Genomic DNA, 19,940 nt, shown 5'->3' on the forward strand with positions numbered 1-19,940 from the left:
GCTCTCAGCACAGACACGCACCATTGCTGTTTGCTCAAGTGGTACAACCACCCCGCCATGTGTGACCTTGGCATTAGGTGTTAATTTGGCCCCACGGAACCTTCCGCAGCCAACCCTACTCAAAGGGCCAGTGGGCAGGGGGAAGACCTCCCCTGCATCTCTGCTTTCCTGACTGGCCAGCCCTGGCAGAGCTCAGATGTTCTGCAGGCAGGGAGCACAGCTGGCATTTCTGTGTTCCCAAGACACAGAGAGCCCGCCAGCCCCTTGGCAAGTGCTAGCCTCTGTAAGGTTGGCAGTGCTTTAGTTACACAAGCTCCTTTCAGCATAGAAGGCCAAACACTTTTAAAATTTACCCAATTTTGAGTATTTCATGATACTCTACCAAACCAGGGTGAAAACCCACTATTTAAATTATGAAGAACACCCATGCCAGAGTCAAACCAAAAGCACACATGACATTTTTAGATAAGAATCTCCTTAAAATTTAATTGACTAAATGTATTACATTCAATATTCCATGGGTTTCTTCTGGACAAAGGGTCTGCATAAATACAAACAAGCCTCTGGGCCTTCTTCCCTAACCGACGAAGAGGAAACACAGGAGGCGAGGGTACACGGGACACCTTCATATTTACATGTCGCCTTTACTTTACAGTTCAGTGCCAGAAATATTTACAGAAAATACAATAAGAAAAAGATCATGTCTTGGCAACATACCAAAATTCATACAAATTGTGTATATGATTTCAAGCAAATAATGATACTGCTTATTTTTTAGCCACAACTGCCAAGCCCTTCAGAGGAGAAAGGTGTTCTTGGTCACTGCAAGAGACAAGGACTTGGGAAACTTGGTTTGCTTCAACAAATATTTATTGGGCGCCTACTGTATGCAAGGCACTGTGGAATCCCAAATTATACCTTTCCCTCACCATTAAAAAAGAAAAGCATCTGAAAAACATGAGTTGATACTCTGAGAAAAACACTATACAGTACATGGCTTCTTTAGCTACTGAGAACCCACAGCTTGATTCCACATTGAACAGGTGGATTACCTCCAATCTCTCTATCTCGGGAAAAGAGGCTGTCACGGAAACCCCTAGAACAGACCATCTAATGCAACTTACCGTTTCATGTAAACATATAAATCAGTTCTTTTTAGGAAGATATAACCTGAACGGGTTTTAAAATGCTGAATGGAGAACTACTAGCAGGAGTGTCAAATTACCTCCAATACATTTTTTACCATCTACCACGAAACGTGTCTTTGAGCAAGGCTGACTCCCACTTTCTTTGGGTAAAGTTCCATCCTCCAATATAAATAAATACTCTTGAAGACTCCGCTTCTCTAAAAATCACTCTGCAGAATCTGACAAATGTTTCCTCAGTGTCTATGGTAAGTAACCACTCACGAAGGCCTCACACACACAACCTCTAGAGAACTGACATTACTGGCCAAAGATGTAGGTATTCTGTTTTTATAAATGAGTCCAGAGGAGAATGGGCGGCCTCAGGGAACCTGAAGACCTAGAAATGGAGGACAGCATGCATGTGTGTCGTGTATATACTGCCAGGACGGGAGGGGCTCAACCCACCACGAAACTATGCCTGTCGAAGAGCCAGTGGACAGGAGGGGAGTCTTAGGAGGAAGCACTGGACAAAAGAGAGCTGGCTGAACAGGAAAAGGCAAAAGCCCCCTCACTGTCCTCAGTGCTCCCAATCAGAGAAGGGGAGAGAGCCCCAATTGCAAATGTGAGAAGGGACTTGGAGGGGCTACCTGCGTCTGTCCCCTGGGTAATGCTTTCCTTGTCACCAAATGCCACACTCATTCATACCCTGGTGCACCTGTCACATGCAGCAACTAAACTGTTTAAGCCAAAGATCAAAGTGGTCCTGGCTTTCCCTCAAAGGTTCTGAACCTAAGTTAGCAAATTTATCAAGTGGACTACTAAAGATTATCATTAGGGACTAAACATGCTCCTCTGGCATTATTCTACTCAAAGTGATTTTCACAAAGGCAGTTGAGAGAACTTAGTGACCATGAATTCAAACCCACACTAGGGAAAGCTCCAAGGGTCCTCACCACACTCCCTTCTTAGGCAGATGTGATTTTGAGCAGAAGGAGCCAGCGCCTGACGAGGTAAGCACCTCCCATATCCTGTCTGCGCTCCACACACTGGGGTCTCATGCCTCGGGGAGCAGCACAGTCCTGAATCCATCCCTCCTTCCCTGGGAGACCACAAAGTCTTCCAGATCATAAATGCATCCAACACAGTTGTTTACTGACTTATCAAAGCCGTAAGAATTACAAGGAGTTGTCAGATTAGAGCAAACTGAAGCTTCAGGAAGCCCGTCCCTAACACCCCGCTGTACATTTTGCTGACAGCAGAACTATGCCAAAGGTAAGAGCATTAACTGAAGAGTCACACTGAGGAGGTATACCTACATCAGTTATTTTTAACCTCTGGAATGTTACAAGTTGCACATTAATTTATAGCCTTCTTTGTCCACATCCATTAGAACAAGGGCCCATTACTCCCACGAAATGTCAATCTGGAATTTCCATGAAAGTTGTTAAACCTCACTTTATACCTGCTGAGCTACTAAAACATTTTTAGGGTAGAACCTGCTACTCATACATCCCCCTCCCCCATGCTACCATCTGGAAACATCAATTTATTGCCCAGATGAAAAAGAAAATCAATTATTGAATAATATTATACCCTGAATGGAAACTGCAGTCATCGAAGGAGGAGGTCACCTTTACCTGAGCTTAAAACAAACATGAAGGAAAAGGTACGGCAAACTTAAAACCAAGAGCTGCTATGCCCACATTTCTTCCTCATAGATATCAATACATACTTCCGGGACAGCAATATCTGCACAGGGAATTAGGTCCTATACTATCCCCCACCCCCTAATTTAAACTACCAAAACATCAAACCAACAGACCACTGTAGCCCTGACCCACAGAATCTACTGACATCGGAGTTCAAGTGGGAAATCACCCCTTACACAACTGTGATCACTCCTCTTTGGACTTTTAAATGCCACTTATTTTCTTAACATAAAATAATCTTAATAAAGAAGAAAGCACATAAGAATAGGAGAAATGAGCAGTGTATACTCTAGCACTGTAACAGGAATCCTTGTAAGGATGTTCTGGGTCTGGCCACCTCAAAACATTTATCCCTGGCAGAAAAGTAGCAGCGAGGTAACAGAAGTATTTCAAAAACCCGGGCAGGGATTTGTTGTGCCTTCAACTGGCAAAGTCCAGAAAACATGACATCAGCCATTTCTAAAAGCAGCCACCCAAGGAGGTGGCCACTAATGTTTGTCGATTATGATGAAATCCAGTAGCTCTCTGGGAGAGACCTGAATTAGTAGCGTTGAGAGGCTATTTCCTGAACCCCAAATTAGAATCCTTCATAAACTACTGTAGTTTCCTGCTTGGTCCTGAAATAAGAGAGTAGATGAAACCAAATAATGTTTAACCTTTGCTGTGAATTTGTACTTCTTAACATTTAACCAAGAAACTACCAAGGAATTATATAAATGGTTAACCTGTCATTATGTCACTGAGCTAGACAACAATGGAGACAGTGGAAGCATCACTGCTGTCTTCTAACTTGTAACTCCACGAACTCCATTTGCATCCCCACTTAAGGACCAGGCCATGCCTCCATTTTAGATCCGTTCCTGGGCTGCCCAGAAACTGAGGCCTTCAGACAGACCTTTGCAGTGATGAGAGTAACTTTTTGAAATGTGGAGAAAAACTATGAAATATTTTAATGTCAGACTTCTTATCTGAGCAAAAAACACTTATGTTCTTTTCTGTCAGTTTGACAGCTGGGTGACAGCCAGATGACAAATGGACCTACGAGTGAGCAGAAAGTTGAGATTTCCTTCCTTCTCTTCCATGCTATCAACACGAGTCTTTGAATGTCCTGGAAGATTCTGAGACAGATTTTAATTTTGTACACGACCTCCTAAAAAGTGAGGTATAAAACTATCTTCAACTTCTAATTTGCAAATTTGAAACTACCAATGCACATGTTTAACTGAGATGCATAAAAGCCTTTCTCCTCAAAAGGCTTATATTTAACTAAAATTGTCACTTTTAAAAGAAAGTTTATGGCTAAAATGTGTATCATCATTACCAGCAGGAATATGATTGTGTCTGGGAGCCCATTTCACTAGAAAGCTGAAAAATCTTCTCTCAAATGGGTTTATAATGTGTCTCTTCTATTCTGGTGATTAAACAGTAAGCTCTTGGGGAGTGATTCGTTTTATTTTTTACAGTGATCACCTATCAAACTGTTTTGCTTTGATATCATAGCCCCAAACTAGAGTTCCACAGTCCTACACAGGCAGGGGTCTAAGAACTGCAGTTCTTGAGTCCAGCCTCCTGAAAAAGTGCAGTATAAAACTCTGGCTCCAACTGCTTGCTCCGGTACTTGTTGACAATGTCGCTGATCTTCTGTTTCCGGCGCACATGAGGGGGGCTGTAGGAGTCACTCTCCAGTCTCTTTCTTCTACAAATATTAATTACAGTCTGCCTCACCAGAAAACCTTGAAAACAGAAGGTTTTAAAATCAATGTGAATAACCAGTCAGCTAGGTGAACTATCAGTATTCAAGTGAACTGTTTTCTGCAAACTCATACTATTTCATTCCATTCGCAAAACTCCTCATCCCTGGAGAGACAAGTAGAGCTCTAAGATAAAAATGTCAGAAGAAACACACAATGACAAGGAAAAACAAAATCAACATCTAGCCTGACACTCTATTTCCTGCCCTGGAATATAAACACCTGTATCTGTTTTCCACTGCTGGCAGTTTGTGAATTATGGTTTTACTTGTACTTAGTAGATGATGCGCACTTCAAAACAGAACAAAACATGCTTCCTTTTAACAAGAGCCACAGGATCTTCTACATATGGGACCTGTTAAATATTATCACCATTTCCTTATTTATACTTCTTTTTGGTTCCTGAAAATGTTAAATTTAAAAAAAAAAAAAAAAAAAAGGAAACAATCCTTCAGCCACATACGAAGCTTACCGAGTGCTCGCCTGCTGACAATCATCCCATCCACAAGAGGGACGACCATGTTAAATTTTCCAGTGGCTCCTTGAATTTTAATCCGGAATAATCCAGTGTTTAAAGGGTGGATGAAGAGGACAGGAACTTCTTTTTCAAGAGCAGTAGATCTTAAGAAAAGAAAAAAAAAACTCTTCTTACCCCAGATATTCAAGAGCTAAAGTCCCCCATGTGTACTATAAGAACATCAGTGTTTAAGAAAAGCCAAGTGATCAGTCTGCTCAGAACCTTCTTTCTGGGAGCCCGCTCCCCCCAACACCTGACCCTACTGGGGTCTGCCTTTAGAAGCTGACCAAAAAAGGGGTTAAAAATTGTGCTTAGAAAACCACTGGGGACACAGCATGTAAGGAAAGGCCAGAAAAATGTATGGTGGGAAATCAGCAACAGCAACCAGCTGTGGGACTTTTACTTAGTTTCTCCTTCTTGTAGGGAACAAGAGTAGGGCTGCCCAAAGGGCAGGGAATTCCACCACAGTCAATGCTGGCACCTCAGAGCAGAAGTGGGAATACAGCTTAGGCCGACTATGGGAATCCCTGATACGATTTTTTCAGAGGTGGGGGAAAGAGGTCGGGAGGACCTTGGTCTGGGACCTTGGCAAACGTCCTCCTCATCAGAGGTGATAAATGGCTGAATCTTAGCACAGCCAAAGCCCTCAAAGACTCTGAACAGGTAACAGGCGCCAAGGTCAGCAACCGTACCCTTAGAAGACTGAATTACACACCATCACATGTCGGGGATATGTCAATACATCTGGAGGTTCCCATGTTACTACTCGATGCTATATGTCAGGGTTTTGGTTTGTTTTCTTTTGCAACACAATGAGCTTTCTTTCTAAAGTGATTTTGGCCAAAGGAACAGTGAGTCAATTTTTCAAGACGTTTAATAAAAATCAATCCTATACTAATTCTGTCCCCAAGACAAACTCTAAACTTTGCTAAACAACTAGTAAAACACAAATTTTACAGCCCAATCATATTAGAACTTTTAACCTAAAAAAATTAAAACAACAAAAAAAACAGTAAAAGACACTTAAAAGTTCTTTTCCAAACTAGTTCTAGAAAAGTACACCTCATGAAATCTATCCTGGTCTCTTTCGCAAGTCAGTGTCCTGTGTCTTTAATACAGGGCTTTCTGTATTAAAGAGCGACTGAAGGAATTAATACCAGATACAAGCCTGAAATGGATGCTGGTTTAAACAAACCAGCTCTGCAGACTATTTTAGGGAAAATAGAGAAACGTGAATATGAACTGGCTACTAGATGAAATTAAGAAATTGTTACTAACTTTATTACTTTGATAATGTTATTTTTATCTATTTGGAAAGTGTTCTTGATTTTCAGAGGTGTGTATTTAGAACGTTAGAAAATCTGTAATTTGCTTTAAAATACTTTAGCGTAAAAAACATGGGGACTCTCCTGGTGCTTTCACTGCAGGGAGCACAGGTGCTGATCCCTAAGTTGGGGAACTGTCAATAAGACCCCACATGCAGTGCAGTGAAGCCAAGAAAAAAAAAAGGAAGTTTTAAGAATGATTTGCCCTATTCTAGAAATTTAATATGATAATGTTAAACCATCTTTACTGACTTCATTTCTAGAACAATACTCTAACAGTGTTAGACTAAATTCACCTTACATGCAATCCAAACCAGATCATGGAAATAGAAAGAACTTGCTCAAAGGTAAAGGTTTAGCTTGATATAAATTATTTGTTTAAACAAAGAGAAGCAAGCAAAAAGCTCTGACGTGATGAAGCCTGCGCAGGTGCATTTTCATTGTCCTTAGAACCATACTACTCTGTTTTTATCCCTTTTGTGCATGAGAAGCTAAAATAAAAATCTTAATATTATAATAAAGTTAGTATTATGTTTTACTTAGGAATATCTTTCCATTAAATAGCTCATATGATGAGGATATTTTAACTGTTATCTATCCAGAATGTTTTGACCAATTTAACTCCATTATTTCTATCTAATATTGCTATTCTATTATCAGCCTTCATTAATACTTCTTCTCCACCTTTCTTTTAGCCTCAGATAAATGTAAAACAGCAATTAATTATGCCACTTAAAAATCCTTGCTAATTTGATCACCTTGTGCATTTACCTACAAACTTTTCTTTGATTCTTTTTCCCTAATTACGTTCACTTCTTACTGCCTTCATCCCTTTTGTTTCATTAAAGTCTTTATTCAATTAAACTGCTATCAACAGATTATAAAAAATAGGTTTCTCTATGCTTAAAGACAATGCTGATAAACTTCAAGCAAGTCACAGTGTACCTCAGAGAAGTGCTACTATTTGCAGTAGTTTCCACACCAGTACTGATTTCTGTCATCAGGTCTGAGAGGGGAAAGTTTTCTGGAAGAAAATAATTAGCATTACAATTAATATCTCCGTCCTAGGAAACCTAACTTCCTAATCTCTTCACACAGCGGGCAACAAATATATGGACCATGCTATTCTAAAATATATAATGCTAACTATTCGTCACACACACACAAAAAATTCTCCCTCAAGACAAAGAGCCTTTAGAGAACATAATCTATAGTCTTGGAGGGCTTGGAAATAGCTTTACAAGTGTTGGAAAGCAACTATCACACTTTCCTATAAACTCTGAGCTGGATGAGATCCTAGGATAAACACACATTTCTGATGTTCTTATGCAGCTTACATAAAAGTCATGAGAAACATAGCCACAGCAGAACCCCTAAGGACAAATCAACATTTACACTAAAACAAGACAGCAGGGTCTGTGGAAACAGGGTGAGGGAAGTGCTCCCTCTTTGTCTTTCCAGAGGTTCTGGGGTGACTGGGAGCTACATGCAGTGGGACCACGTGGCCACAAACCGGTAACTGTCATACCAAGAAGACCCAAAGGCTTTTTATCCACGAGTCTCATCAAATCTTCACAACTATGAAATAGGCGCCAGGTCACTCATTTAACAGATGAGTGACCTAAGGCTTAATGAAATCCAGGCTTGCTGAGCTCTTGGCCACTACATAAGGTCTATGCTGACACTCCCTTTAGACATTTAACAACTCATTGTCATCCTATTATAATTTTTTATGGACAAAGTCCTAACATAGTACCTATATCATCATAGCGTTCCACCCACACTACAGAAACTCTTGTCTCAGGTCCAAGGGGAGGCACAGGGCGACCCTGAGGCAGCTTCTTCATTCTGGAACTGGGACTGAGCTATATGAGGCAGAGAAAAGCAGACGAGGAAGAAAAAACAAAACAAAACAAAAACTGGCTTAATAAAACTACAACCACACATTTATCAAGCTACCTAGTGACATAAGGATCAGGTCATGGGAAGTCACTTCTGGAAAAAAGTATAAAATACATTTGCAAAAAAGCCCTCCTTTGGCTCCTCTGTTTATTAAGTCTCAAACTAGAACAAGGAAATGAAGGTCTAAAATCTACAAATGAAAAAAGATAAGGAATACCGAACAATTATAATTCACATTAATAAAAATAAAATAAATTTTACATGTGATGTCTTAATGAGCGCTTAAAAGGATCTGGGTCTCCAAAAAAAAGAGAAAAAAGGATCTGGATCTATCTCTATGGTCAGAAAGCAGTACACTTGTTCCACCATAGCAACATCACTGCTTTGCCTGGGGATCCTTTCAGTCTTGAATTCTTGTCAACTGCTTTTCCTGTATCTACTGAGATAATGATATGATTTTTCTTAAGTTTGTGAGTAGTCTGCAAAGCACGTGGTAAATGAAAACATGGTGTTCTAAAAGTTGTCATTCTTTGGATTTTAAGAAATAACCAACCTTTATGCATTTTATTTCTTATTTCCTTGCATAAAACCTCCACTATCATGCTGAATAAAAGTGGTGAGAGCAAACATCCTTGCCTCCACTTAAGGGGAAAGCTTCTGGAATACTGTGTAAATATAATGTCAGCTGCAGGTTTCTAGTAGAGTTCTGTTTCAGGTTGAGCAAGTTCTCTTCTAATCATAACCACACTGGCATTCAGAAAATGAGTACAAGGGCAGCCAATCCCTGACTATCAGGTTCGACTAAAATTCTGCATTACCTGACTTGTTCTTCTCCAAACTGTATTCTGTGAAACCTTTTTAAACGTTAGCAACTCATGATTGTCAAAATCAGTCTACTTCAGAGTTTTACACAAGCTAACTTTATTTTCCTAAATCAATTTTAAAGGTGAACCTCTCCCATATTCTTTTAAGCAAATACTTATGTTAAAAATAATTTTAAGCGTAGAAAGAGGAGCCAAATTAAAATCCTTTACAATGGAAGAAGGGCTTCAGAAAAGTTCACACTACACTTCTTTTGTCTTTTTTATTGTTTGTTCTACATCAATTTTCTTACACCTGTAAACTGATCCTGTACTCTTGCTACCACTTACTGGGTCACTTTCCAGTAAGGATTAAGAGGTAAGGAGAGGAGAACACATATAAGACATAACATCTACTCGTAAGGTAAGAAAATAGTATAAAAGCCAAATGCTGTCTTCTGGTAGTAGCTGCTGTGTTGCCTCACTCAGTGCATTTATTCAAACACTGGGCTATTCTTCAAAATGCTATTATCTGTATGCTGTCAGACTTAAGTTGAATTTTGCATGATTAATGCCGTGAAATGTATAGTTACTGTTGTACCTTTAGTGAATACTTCAGGGACCAAACAAAAACCTAGGCTTGAGAAGGAATGGGTGAGAGAGCCAAGCATGGAACTGAAATGGCTTAATCAAGGAAAACAACAAAGGCTGAATTAGAATGAATTATTTGTTGCAAGCTAAAAAAAAGAAAATCATGAGAATTTGATTTTAAAAAATTAAAATACTAATGAATTAGTACTGCTATAATTACTCTCTGGGTTAAAGTTAAAAGCTTTTCAGGTGTGATTCTATAATTACCTCTATTTCACTACAAACTTTTGGAGATTTATCAACAAAGTGACTTACCCTCTGTGAGGAATTGAGATTGTCTGTGTGATTAGGGAAAAGCTCAAGTGTCAGGGATGGCTGTTTCAGAATTCCTGGCATAAGATCCATATTTGAATCACTATCTTGGTCTGAGATGTTACTTTCCAATGAATCAGCTATAGGGTTAAAAGAAAATAAAAAATTAAATACCTGCTACTTCTTTAGCGCAAACATGTTTATTAAACTAGTTATGCTAATAGTCCAATCTAAGTCACTTAAGCAAAGCATTGCTTCTGGAGTAAGGGTTGGCAAATTTTTTCTGTAGAGGATCAGGTAATAAATATTTCAGGTTTTGCTGGCTATATAGGTCTCTACTGCACATTCTTCTTAGTATCTTATTTACAACTCTTTAAAAATGTAAAAACCACTCTTAGTGTTCTGAATGTGGCCTGTGTGTCATAATTTACTGGCTCTGGCTCTACCAAGTTGGTGCAAACAGGCTGCGCCAGAGATACCAGGCAGGTACTCGGTCCACAGAGGATGGAAGGGGCCTGGCTTCTGGAATTAAGGTGGTAGATCACCAGCCTTGACATGAAGGCAAACAGCTGCTAAGACACTGACCTAGACCATGGAAGGCCTCTCCTGCCAGGGACACAACTGGCCCCAGAGTAAGAGACAGAGAGGAGCATCAAGTGCAAAATCAAGAGTCCAAGTACAAAGGTTAGGAGGCTGCCAAGGCAGGGTACACACAAAGTCATCAGCCTAGAGATGAGATCAGGAAAGTGTGATGTGCAGCATGCCATCCTGTGGACAGTCTCAATGAAGGTGAAGTTTTCCACATACTGCCTGGTCAGGCACAAAGAAATAAGCTGAACTTGTAAGAAGCAAAGGTTCTAGGCAAAATAAGACTAAGAATTCAGACTGGGGAGTAACGATCACTCCTGATCTTTGTGAAGAACAGGGTTAATCGCCACCTTTTCTAGGCTGAAGTTTCTCCTCCTCAGTGTTAGAAGATCAGCCAGATGTCATCATGAGAGCCTTCCAACTCTCAGGTGACATATAAAGGCTCTCACGTGGAAACAGGGAAGCAGGTGAGGGCTTACTCATCATCAGAGAAAGAAAGAAAGAAACTGGAAAATAGGGCTTCTACGTATTAGGTAAATTAATCAGATTAAAGAAAGTTTAAAAGTGGGTCATAAGTGGACCTCCTTTATTTAAAAATTATTATTAGAGGGTCAGTCCTCTTGTTTTTAACTACTTTCCTTTAGTTAGGAGGGGATAACGTCCCACACCTCTGCATAATCTAAAAGTTGCCATGTCTCCGAAGCTGAAGGATGTCTTAGATGACTTCAGAACCTCCCCCAATGCAATAATACTGCACAAGCCAGTGAATACAAAAATAGTTCCATACAAAAAAAACAGCACCATACAGAAAATGCCCTTACTTAAGGACTCCACAGGAGAAGGAACCACAAAAGCTATTTCCGTAAGGGCATCGGCATAATACAGCACCTTCTTCTGTCCGTTGAAAATGCTAGCCCCAACATCTTCAGAGGAAATCACTTCATCTAGGAATGAGAAACACTACATTACTGCTCTACAAAGTGGGGAAAACCAATATCATCCCGCTTCATGAAATTTTAACTGGTTAATAAAGTGATAATAAATAGAAAGTACACTTCCAACATAAACCAATCACTGTGCAAGAAGAATAAGCGATACATGTTCACTAAATGTCTTTACACTAACTTTAAATCATAAAATCTTAATTTCATACTTTCTGAAATGACTCTAAATCAGACCACTTCTGATTAGTAGGACCTTTAGCTCATTTGTATAAGGCAGATTTAGGGAATAGTCTTTTTGCAAGAGGTAACAGTAATCAAAAGGGAGAAGACCACCACAGTCCCTCTGAAGGGAGGTGGGCCAGATGTCTGCATGGGTGTACTCTTGCTTTCAAGGCATTTCTCTCCCTGGTCTCTCTCTACTGCTCCTCAGCTTTGCTTCTGTTCTACTTTCCCCAATGATCAGTGATATAATATGAAAATGTATAGGCAATTTAGTAATAGTATCTGCTCTAAGCCAGCAAGACTGAATTAACAAAAGTAACACTCCTGAGGGCTAATACAGTTTTCAATTACAATGAACACAATGCCCTACCAGTAATACATAAAAGATCGACAACCTGACAAAAAATTGGGAAGAGGAAATGAACAAGTAATTCTCAGGTAAGAAATAAAAATATGAGAAAATGCTGAAACTCAAGCATAATCAAAAGTAGAAATTTCTCACCTAATAGATCAGAAGACACCTAATTTGGTGAGGATGTGGCAAACAGGAAATTTAGACCAGAGGTTAGCAAACTTTTTCTGCAAAGGATCAGATAGTAAATAAGGCTTTGCATGCCATATGGTCTCTACCACGACTACTTAAGTCTGCTGTTGCAGCATAAAAGCAGTCAGGTAATACTTAAACAAGCATGATGGCGATACAATAAATTTTATTTACAAAAATAGGCATGGGTTGTAGTTGCTGACCCCTGGTTTAGATGTTGGTCAGGCACCTGTGTCTACCTGTAGTAGACACTGCGGTTACTGCCCCAACACCTACTCCACCCTCCTTCCTCTACCCTGTTTATATCTGTCAGGGTCATTCCATCTCTCCTGGCACAGCAACAGGACGGGGGGGGGGGGGGGGGGGGCGGGAGGGCTCCCCAATCACTGCTTAGCTCATGATGTGGGGAGAAGGGAGGTTCTGAGACCCAGCTAATCTCTCCTCTCCAAACTAGCGTGGTATGTGAATGTAAAGCCTGGAACTGCCTTTTTTGCACTATGAGGAAAGCCAGGCTGGGACAAAGCCAATACATGGAAAACAGCTAAAGGATAACCAGAGAAATAGAACAGGCGTGCTGATCAAATGGCAATAAAAAATGTACACTAATCTCTGGAATTTTCAGTTATATGAGGCAATAAATGACCTTCAAAATCTAAGCCAATTTATGTCAGGTTTTCTATTACTTGCAACCTTAAGCACCCAACTGATACATTTACACATTTATCAAACTGAAAAATGTGCAAATCCCACTTATGAGACTCTACTTATTAGAATTCAGTCTATAAACACACTCAAGCACATATGAAAGCATATATTAAAGGTTATGTGGCAATTAAAATTAAAGCATATCCTTAAATACTTTGATTCAGCCTTGGATGAAAGTAGAAAAAACTACAAGTCACAATGGTATTTAATGGGAAACCTTGAGAGAGTATAATCTTGAGACAGAAAAACTCTGCTAATTCAAAGCACTGGACACAGGCATCACCCACTTGAGAGAGGTCTTATTAACTTTCCAGTGATTTCAAGAGCCCTCAGAACAAAAAGCATTAGCCAGGTGGGGCAAAGGCCTTGAGTGTGAACTTATACATGCTCTGGTACTCGTTATCCTGATTACAGTTCCGCAGGGGGATCTGCAGAGATGGGCATGAATCTCTCAGAGACAGTCTGCTGTTTACTACAGAGATTTTTACATAATACCCCAAGAATGTAACCTTAAATGACAGCCACAAAGTCTAAACAACACATCTGTTAATAGAAAACTATATTTATTAAGCAAAATACACTTGTTAGGAAACTACTGTTTGCTATAGATAATTGACTTTATCATAATATTGTTACAGAAAATGGAATTTGTTCATTACACTATAAAAAAAGGAAATTCTTAACCTTGTGATAATTAAGCCATTAATTTTATATTAATTGTCATTATTATGTATATAACATATAAGTTCATTTATATATACATATACATAATTATTCCCCATATTAACAGAAAATGTCTGGAAAACTATATAAACAATTATTAAGTGACCTCCTGTGAGGATTAGAGGAAGGAGACTTTTCCATTCTATACCTCTGCCTGTTTTTTTTTTTTGTTTTTAATAAGACTACAAACTCATAGTAAAGGGGGAAAAGTCAAGAGTAACAGAACAAGAAAAAAACAAATGACCATATAAGTTTTACCTTGTTCAGGTCCTTCACCTTCATCACAACTGTTAATAGACCAACTGGTGGAAACATGCCCAGTCCAGCCAGGGTGTCTGCCCACATCTACTGCCCAGCCAAGGGAGAGCAAAAATTCTAGGAAATGTGGCTGAACATTTCTGGAAGACTCCACATTCTTTAAAATCTGAAATACATACCAATCATCAGCTATAACGAAGGAAACAAAAGAGCATATCAAAATAATCTTCATAAAAATTGATTCACTTTGAAGTGTCTGACAAATCAAGGCCAAGCTTAGGATAAACTGGGGACTATATATATACCACTGCAGTTAAAAATGCATGCTTCCAAGTTAGACAGATTTGGGTTCAAATCCAGGCTGGGCCTTGGGCAAGTTTCTTAACCCCAATGTTTCAGTTTTTTCATCTATAAAGCAAATAATAATGATGGTCGTGAAGACTGAGATAATACAAGAAAATCCTTTAGCTCCCTCCCTAGCAAAATAATTATTGAACTAGACATGTTTGCTAAAAGTAAACAAAAAAACACTAGATCCCTGCCTTCACGGTCTGATTAGTGAAAAACGTTGCATAGGTATGTGATTGTTTACTTATAAATCTTGACAAATCTATAAATACAAACCTATTAAAAATTCAATAATTAATGACTGGGAAAACATCCTTCTCTTAGTCCAAAGAAGAGAATGCAACCATTCTAGAAAAAAATAAAGTGACCAGAAAGGTCTCTCCTCTTCACCAAGTACCAAATTTAATTCCTGGGCCTCAGAAAGAAAAATCTCTTGTTCTAAAACAGTGGTTCTCATGGGGGTGATTCTGCTCTCCAGGGTACTTTTGGCAATGTCTGGAGACATTTTTGATGTCACAACTGGTGGAACACTGCTGGGATCTAGTGAGTAGAGGCCAAAGATGCTGCTATGTGTCCTATTCTTATACAACAGTTCCCGTAACATGGAATTATCTGACCCAAAATGCAACAGTACTGCTGTTGAAAACCCAATGTTAGAGGAAGAAAAACCAGAAATCCTCTACAAATTAAAAATGAAATGGGGAGAGGGGTAGTGTATCAAAATCACCTGGGGAATTTCTTAAAACATAAGATTCTCTTAGCTCACTCCAGAACTTCTACATCAGATCAGCAGAGACAAGATTCTGGAATTACTGCTTTTAAAAGGTCCCCCAAGTAACATTTGATGCAGCCAGTCCACAGATCACTGATGTAGTTCATACAATGTTAATCTATGGCAAGACCATCTGGAGGCCTAATAAAGTCAAAATATGGGGTATTATATCGAATACATCTCAATCCACTGGGCACCGCTGCCAGGCCATCATCTCTTAAACACATCATCTCCTTAGAAGTGTACCTAGTTAGTTCACCCACATCTCTTCATATTCTTCTAAGTGCCAGGAAACTGATTTGACAGCCAGTTCTTGTTTTCTTCCAATTAAAATTCTTTTTCAGAAGCGAAACTTTTAAATAAACAATTTGAAATTTTAGTCAAGATGCAATAAGTAAGTCAAATTCAACTTGCAGGCCACTGGCTGGCAGCTGGAAATTAATCTAAATCTTCCCTGTGGCTAGGGAAGGCAGGTCTCAGCCAATCTAAAGGAGGCCTCAGAAAATCTTATTGTTTTCTAGTCACAGTCCCTAGGAAGCTAAGGAAATTCAATTGGTTTAAGAATCACCTCAAGGATTTGTAAAATTTACAGCATAAAAAATTATCCCCAAAATCCAGAATTCTTACCTCCTGGTTTGTTTTCTGACCTGGCTTCATATAGAAAATAAAAACTGTGTCAAAGGGACGACATGGCAAGAGATCCAGATACCCAATGTCATCAAAAAATCCAGGTATCGTGGAGTCAAGTGCAATAAGGTGAGGAGGTAGACGACTATTTGCAGGTTCCTACCACCAAAGGAAGAAAGGAGAAATTATTATCTTTTCACTATTCTAATTATAAAAGCAACACTTGCTCATGGTTTAATAAACATTAAGTAAAAAAAAAAAATTATAAAGTGGCAGGAATAAGTACAACCATAATCCCAAACTACAGAAATTATTTAACATTCTTGTGTACTGCTTTCCAGTTCTTTTATTTGCCTTTTTTTGTTAAAAACAGTTGAGATCATACTATGTATATAATTTAAAATTCTATTTTCTCTATAACATATCAAGCTTTCTAGAAAAAAATTTGTATGTATTTTATTCTTATTCATTGCTGGCATTAATGCAAAAAGGTACAGCCATGCTGGAAGGCAATTTGGCAGTTTCTTGCAAAGCTAAACAGTCTTACCATACAATGCAGCAATTACATAACTTGCTTTTTTCCCATATGAATTAAAAACATGTCTACAAAAAAACCTGCACATAAATGTTTACAGCAGCTTTATTCATAATTGCCAAAATTTGCAAGCAACCAAGGTGTCCTTCTGTAGGTGAATGGATTAGCAGACTATTCATACATCTACACAATGGAATGTTATTCAGTGATAAAAAGAAATCAGTTATCAAGTCATGAAAAGACATGGAAAAAACAAGTGCAAAATTACTAAGTGAAAGAAACCAATCTGAAGAGGCTACATACTATATGATTCCAACTATATGACATTCTGGAAAAGGCAAAACTGTGGAGACAGTAAAAGATCAGTGGTTGTCAGGGGTTGGGGGAAGGAGAGGGGATGGGATGACTAAGGAGACTATGGTGGATTTTTAGGGCAGTGAAACTATTCTGTATAATGTTATAATGATGGACACATGTTATTACACTTTTGTCAAAACCCACAAAACTGTATAACACAGAGTGAACTCCAATGTAAACTATAGACTTAAGCTAATAATCCATCCCATACTGGTTCATCAATTGTTACAAATGTGTCACAATAATGCAAGATGTTACAATATGAGAAACTATGTGTGTGGAGGAAGAGAGGTTATATGGTAACTCTCTGTACTCTTACACTCAATTATTCTAGGAACCTAAAACTGCTTTAAAAAATAGTCTATTAAATTAAGGAAACTCTCCCATTCACCATTGCAACAAAAAGAATCAAATACCTAGGAATAAACCTGCCTAAGGAGGCAAAAGACCTGTATGCAGAAAACTTTAAGACATTGATGAAAGAAATCAAAGAGGACACAAACAGATGGAGGGACATACCACGTTCCTGGATTGGAAGAATCAACATCGTGAAAATGACTGTACTACCCAAAGCAATTTACAGATTCAATGCAATCCCGATCAAATTACCAATGGCATTTTTCACAGAGCTAGAACAAGAAATCTTACGATTTGTATGGAAACGCAAAAGACCCCGAATAGCCAAAGCAATCTTGAGAAGGAAAAATGGAGTTGGTGGAATCAGCCTTCCTGACTTCAAACTATACTACAAGGCCATAGTGATCAAGACAGTATGGTACTGGCACAAAAATAGAAAGGACGATCAATGGAATAGAATAGAGAACTCAGAAGTAAGCCCAAACACATATGGGCACCTTATCTTTGACAAAGGAGGCACGAGTATACAATGGAAAAAAGACAGCCTCTTCAATAAGTGGTGCTGGGAACATTGGACAGCAACATGTCAAAGAATGAAATTAGAACACTTCCTAACACCATACACAAAAATAAACTCCAAATGGATTAAAGACCTACATGTAAGGCCAGACACTATAAAACTCCTCGAGGAAAACATAGGCAGAACACTCTATGACATCCATCAAAGCAAGATCCTTTTTGACCCACCTCCTAGAATCATGGAAATAAAATCGAGAATAAACAAATGGGACCTCATGAAACTTAAAAGCTTTTGCACAGCAAAAGAAACCATAAAGAAGACTAAAAGGCAACCCTCAGAATGGGAAAAAATAATTGCCTATGAAACAACGGACAAAGGATTAACCTCCAAAATATACAAGCAGCTCATGCAGCTTCATACCAAAAAAGCAAATAACCCAATCCACAAATGCACAGAAGACCGAAATAGACATTTCTCCAAAGAAGACATACAGATGGCCAACAAACACATGAAAAGATGCTCAACATCACTAATCATCAGAGAAATGCAAGTCAAAGCCACAATGAGGTACCACCTCACACCGATCAGAATGGCCATCATCATAAAATCTGGAAACAACAAACGTTGGAGAGGGTGTGGCGAAAGGGGAACTCTCCTGCACTGTTGGTGGGACTGTAAGTTGGTACAGCCACTATGGAAAACAATTTGGAGGTTCCTTAAAAAATTACAAATAGAACTACCATATGATCCAGTCATCCCACTACTGGGCATATACCCAAAGAACCATAATCCCAAAAGAAACTTGTACCATAATGTTTATTGCAGCACTATTTACAATAGCCAGGACATGGAAGCAACCTAAATGCCCATCAACAAATGAATGGATAAAGAAGATGTGGCATATATACACAATGGAATATTACTCAGCTATAAAAAGGGATGAGATGGAGCTATATGTAATGAGGTGGATAGAACTACAGTCTGTCATACAGAGTGAAGTAAGTCAGAAAGAGAAGGACAAATATTGTATGCTAACTCACATATACGGAATCTAAAATTGGTACTGATGAACTCAGTGACAAGAACAAGGATGCAGATACAGAGAATGGACTGGAGAACTCAAGGTATGGGAGGGGGCGGGGGGTGAAGGGGAAACTGAGACGAAGCGAGAGAGTAGCACAGACATATATATACTACCAACTGTAAAATAGATAGTCAGTGGGAAGTTGTTGTATAACAAAGGGAGTCCAACTCGAGGATGGAAGATGCCTTAGAGGACTGGGGCGGGGAGGGTGGGGGGGACTCGAGGCGGGGGGAGTCAAGGAAGGGAGGGAATACGGGGATATGTGTATAAAAACAGATGACTGAACTTGGTGTACCCCCAAAAAAATAAAAAAAAAAATAGTCTATTAATTTCTTTAAGGCATTTTTTGTTTTGTTTCCCCCCAATCCCTTATCTTCTTTGAGATCTTGATCTTGCCCAGCAGGATGTGCCACCCATGATATTTTTCAGGAAAGCATCCCCCAGAGACGGCAAGGATTACTCTTTTCTATATTAGCAAAGACACTGAGACTGGTCTTCTAGCCCATTATGTAACATCCCTAACAAGGGCTGAGGCAACACCCTAACATCAAAGACATTACTATTTCTGCAGTCAAACAGAAGAGTATTCACCCTATGAAATAAGTAAAGACTACAAATAGCCTCGCATCAATTTAGATCAAATTTTTCCACTAAATGAATTTTCTACAAACATACAAAAAACTTCTGGTTTTCATTTTTCACTTTGAAATAATGGATAAGGAACTGTAGACCTGCAGCATGCTACAATACATCTTATTGGACAAAGGCTCCTCTTTTTTTTTTTTTTTTTTTTTTAAAATAAGCTATCTCATCAGCTTATTCTTCTGGGTGATCTTCTAATTCAGGAACATAACATGCACATATTTTATATCTCTTAAAAGCATTTTCCTCTAGGAAAGTTTAGAAAGTTTTTTCCTCTAGGTCTGTATTTTTGCTAATACATTTTGTTAGAATTTCTATCAATATTGCAGTTGTAACTGAGGTATTTCTGCATCCTATTTCTAACTGGATATTACAGCTATAGTCATTAATATCTGTACTTTATGTGTAGTGATCTTAACTCTCATTTACTTTTAAACATCGTATTGATTCTTGTATGGTTGTCTAATTAGAAATCATATTACCTGGGAACTGTCTTTTCCTTTCCAATGGTTTTTGCCTCTTATTTAGTTTCTTTTAATATTTCATTGACCTTCCTGGTTTTGATATTATACTATCGTTATGTAAGATGTTACCCATTGGGGGAACCTCCCTGAACATTTTTTTTTTTTTTTTGGCACACGGGCTTAGTTGCTCTGCGGCATGTGGGATCTTCCTGGAGC

The 19,940-nt window shown here is 38.8% G+C and overlaps 1 protein-coding gene across 6 annotated transcripts in view; it reads right to left on the reverse strand.

Moving 5' to 3' along the window:
• Nucleotides 1-472: 472 nt before the first annotated feature.
• RALGAPB (Ral GTPase activating protein non-catalytic subunit beta) overlaps nucleotides 473-19,940 on the reverse strand; it is an 87,967-nt gene continuing 68,499 nt past the window's right edge. For all 6 annotated transcript variants that reach the window (XM_057701527.1, XM_057701526.1, XM_057701528.1 and 3 more), the window contains 8 exons: nucleotides 15,766-15,924; nucleotides 14,019-14,184; nucleotides 11,444-11,566; nucleotides 10,038-10,174; nucleotides 8,186-8,294; nucleotides 7,375-7,453; nucleotides 5,060-5,208; nucleotides 473-4,569 (listed from right to left, as the gene is read on the reverse strand). In XM_057701527.1, coding sequence (XP_057557510.1) covers nucleotides 4,376-4,569; nucleotides 5,060-5,208; nucleotides 7,375-7,453; nucleotides 8,186-8,294; nucleotides 10,038-10,174; nucleotides 11,444-11,566; nucleotides 14,019-14,184; nucleotides 15,766-15,924 — 1,116 coding nt within the window. In that variant the 3' untranslated portion in view covers nucleotides 473-4,375. The remainder of the gene's footprint in view (nucleotides 4,570-5,059; nucleotides 5,209-7,374; nucleotides 7,454-8,185; nucleotides 8,295-10,037; nucleotides 10,175-11,443; nucleotides 11,567-14,018; nucleotides 14,185-15,765; nucleotides 15,925-19,940) is intronic.

The sequence above is a fragment of the Hippopotamus amphibius genome, chromosome 12, assembly GCF_030028045.1.
Source record: "Hippopotamus amphibius kiboko isolate mHipAmp2 chromosome 12, mHipAmp2.hap2, whole genome shotgun sequence".
Taxonomy (NCBI): Eukaryota; Metazoa; Chordata; class Mammalia; order Artiodactyla; family Hippopotamidae; genus Hippopotamus; species Hippopotamus amphibius.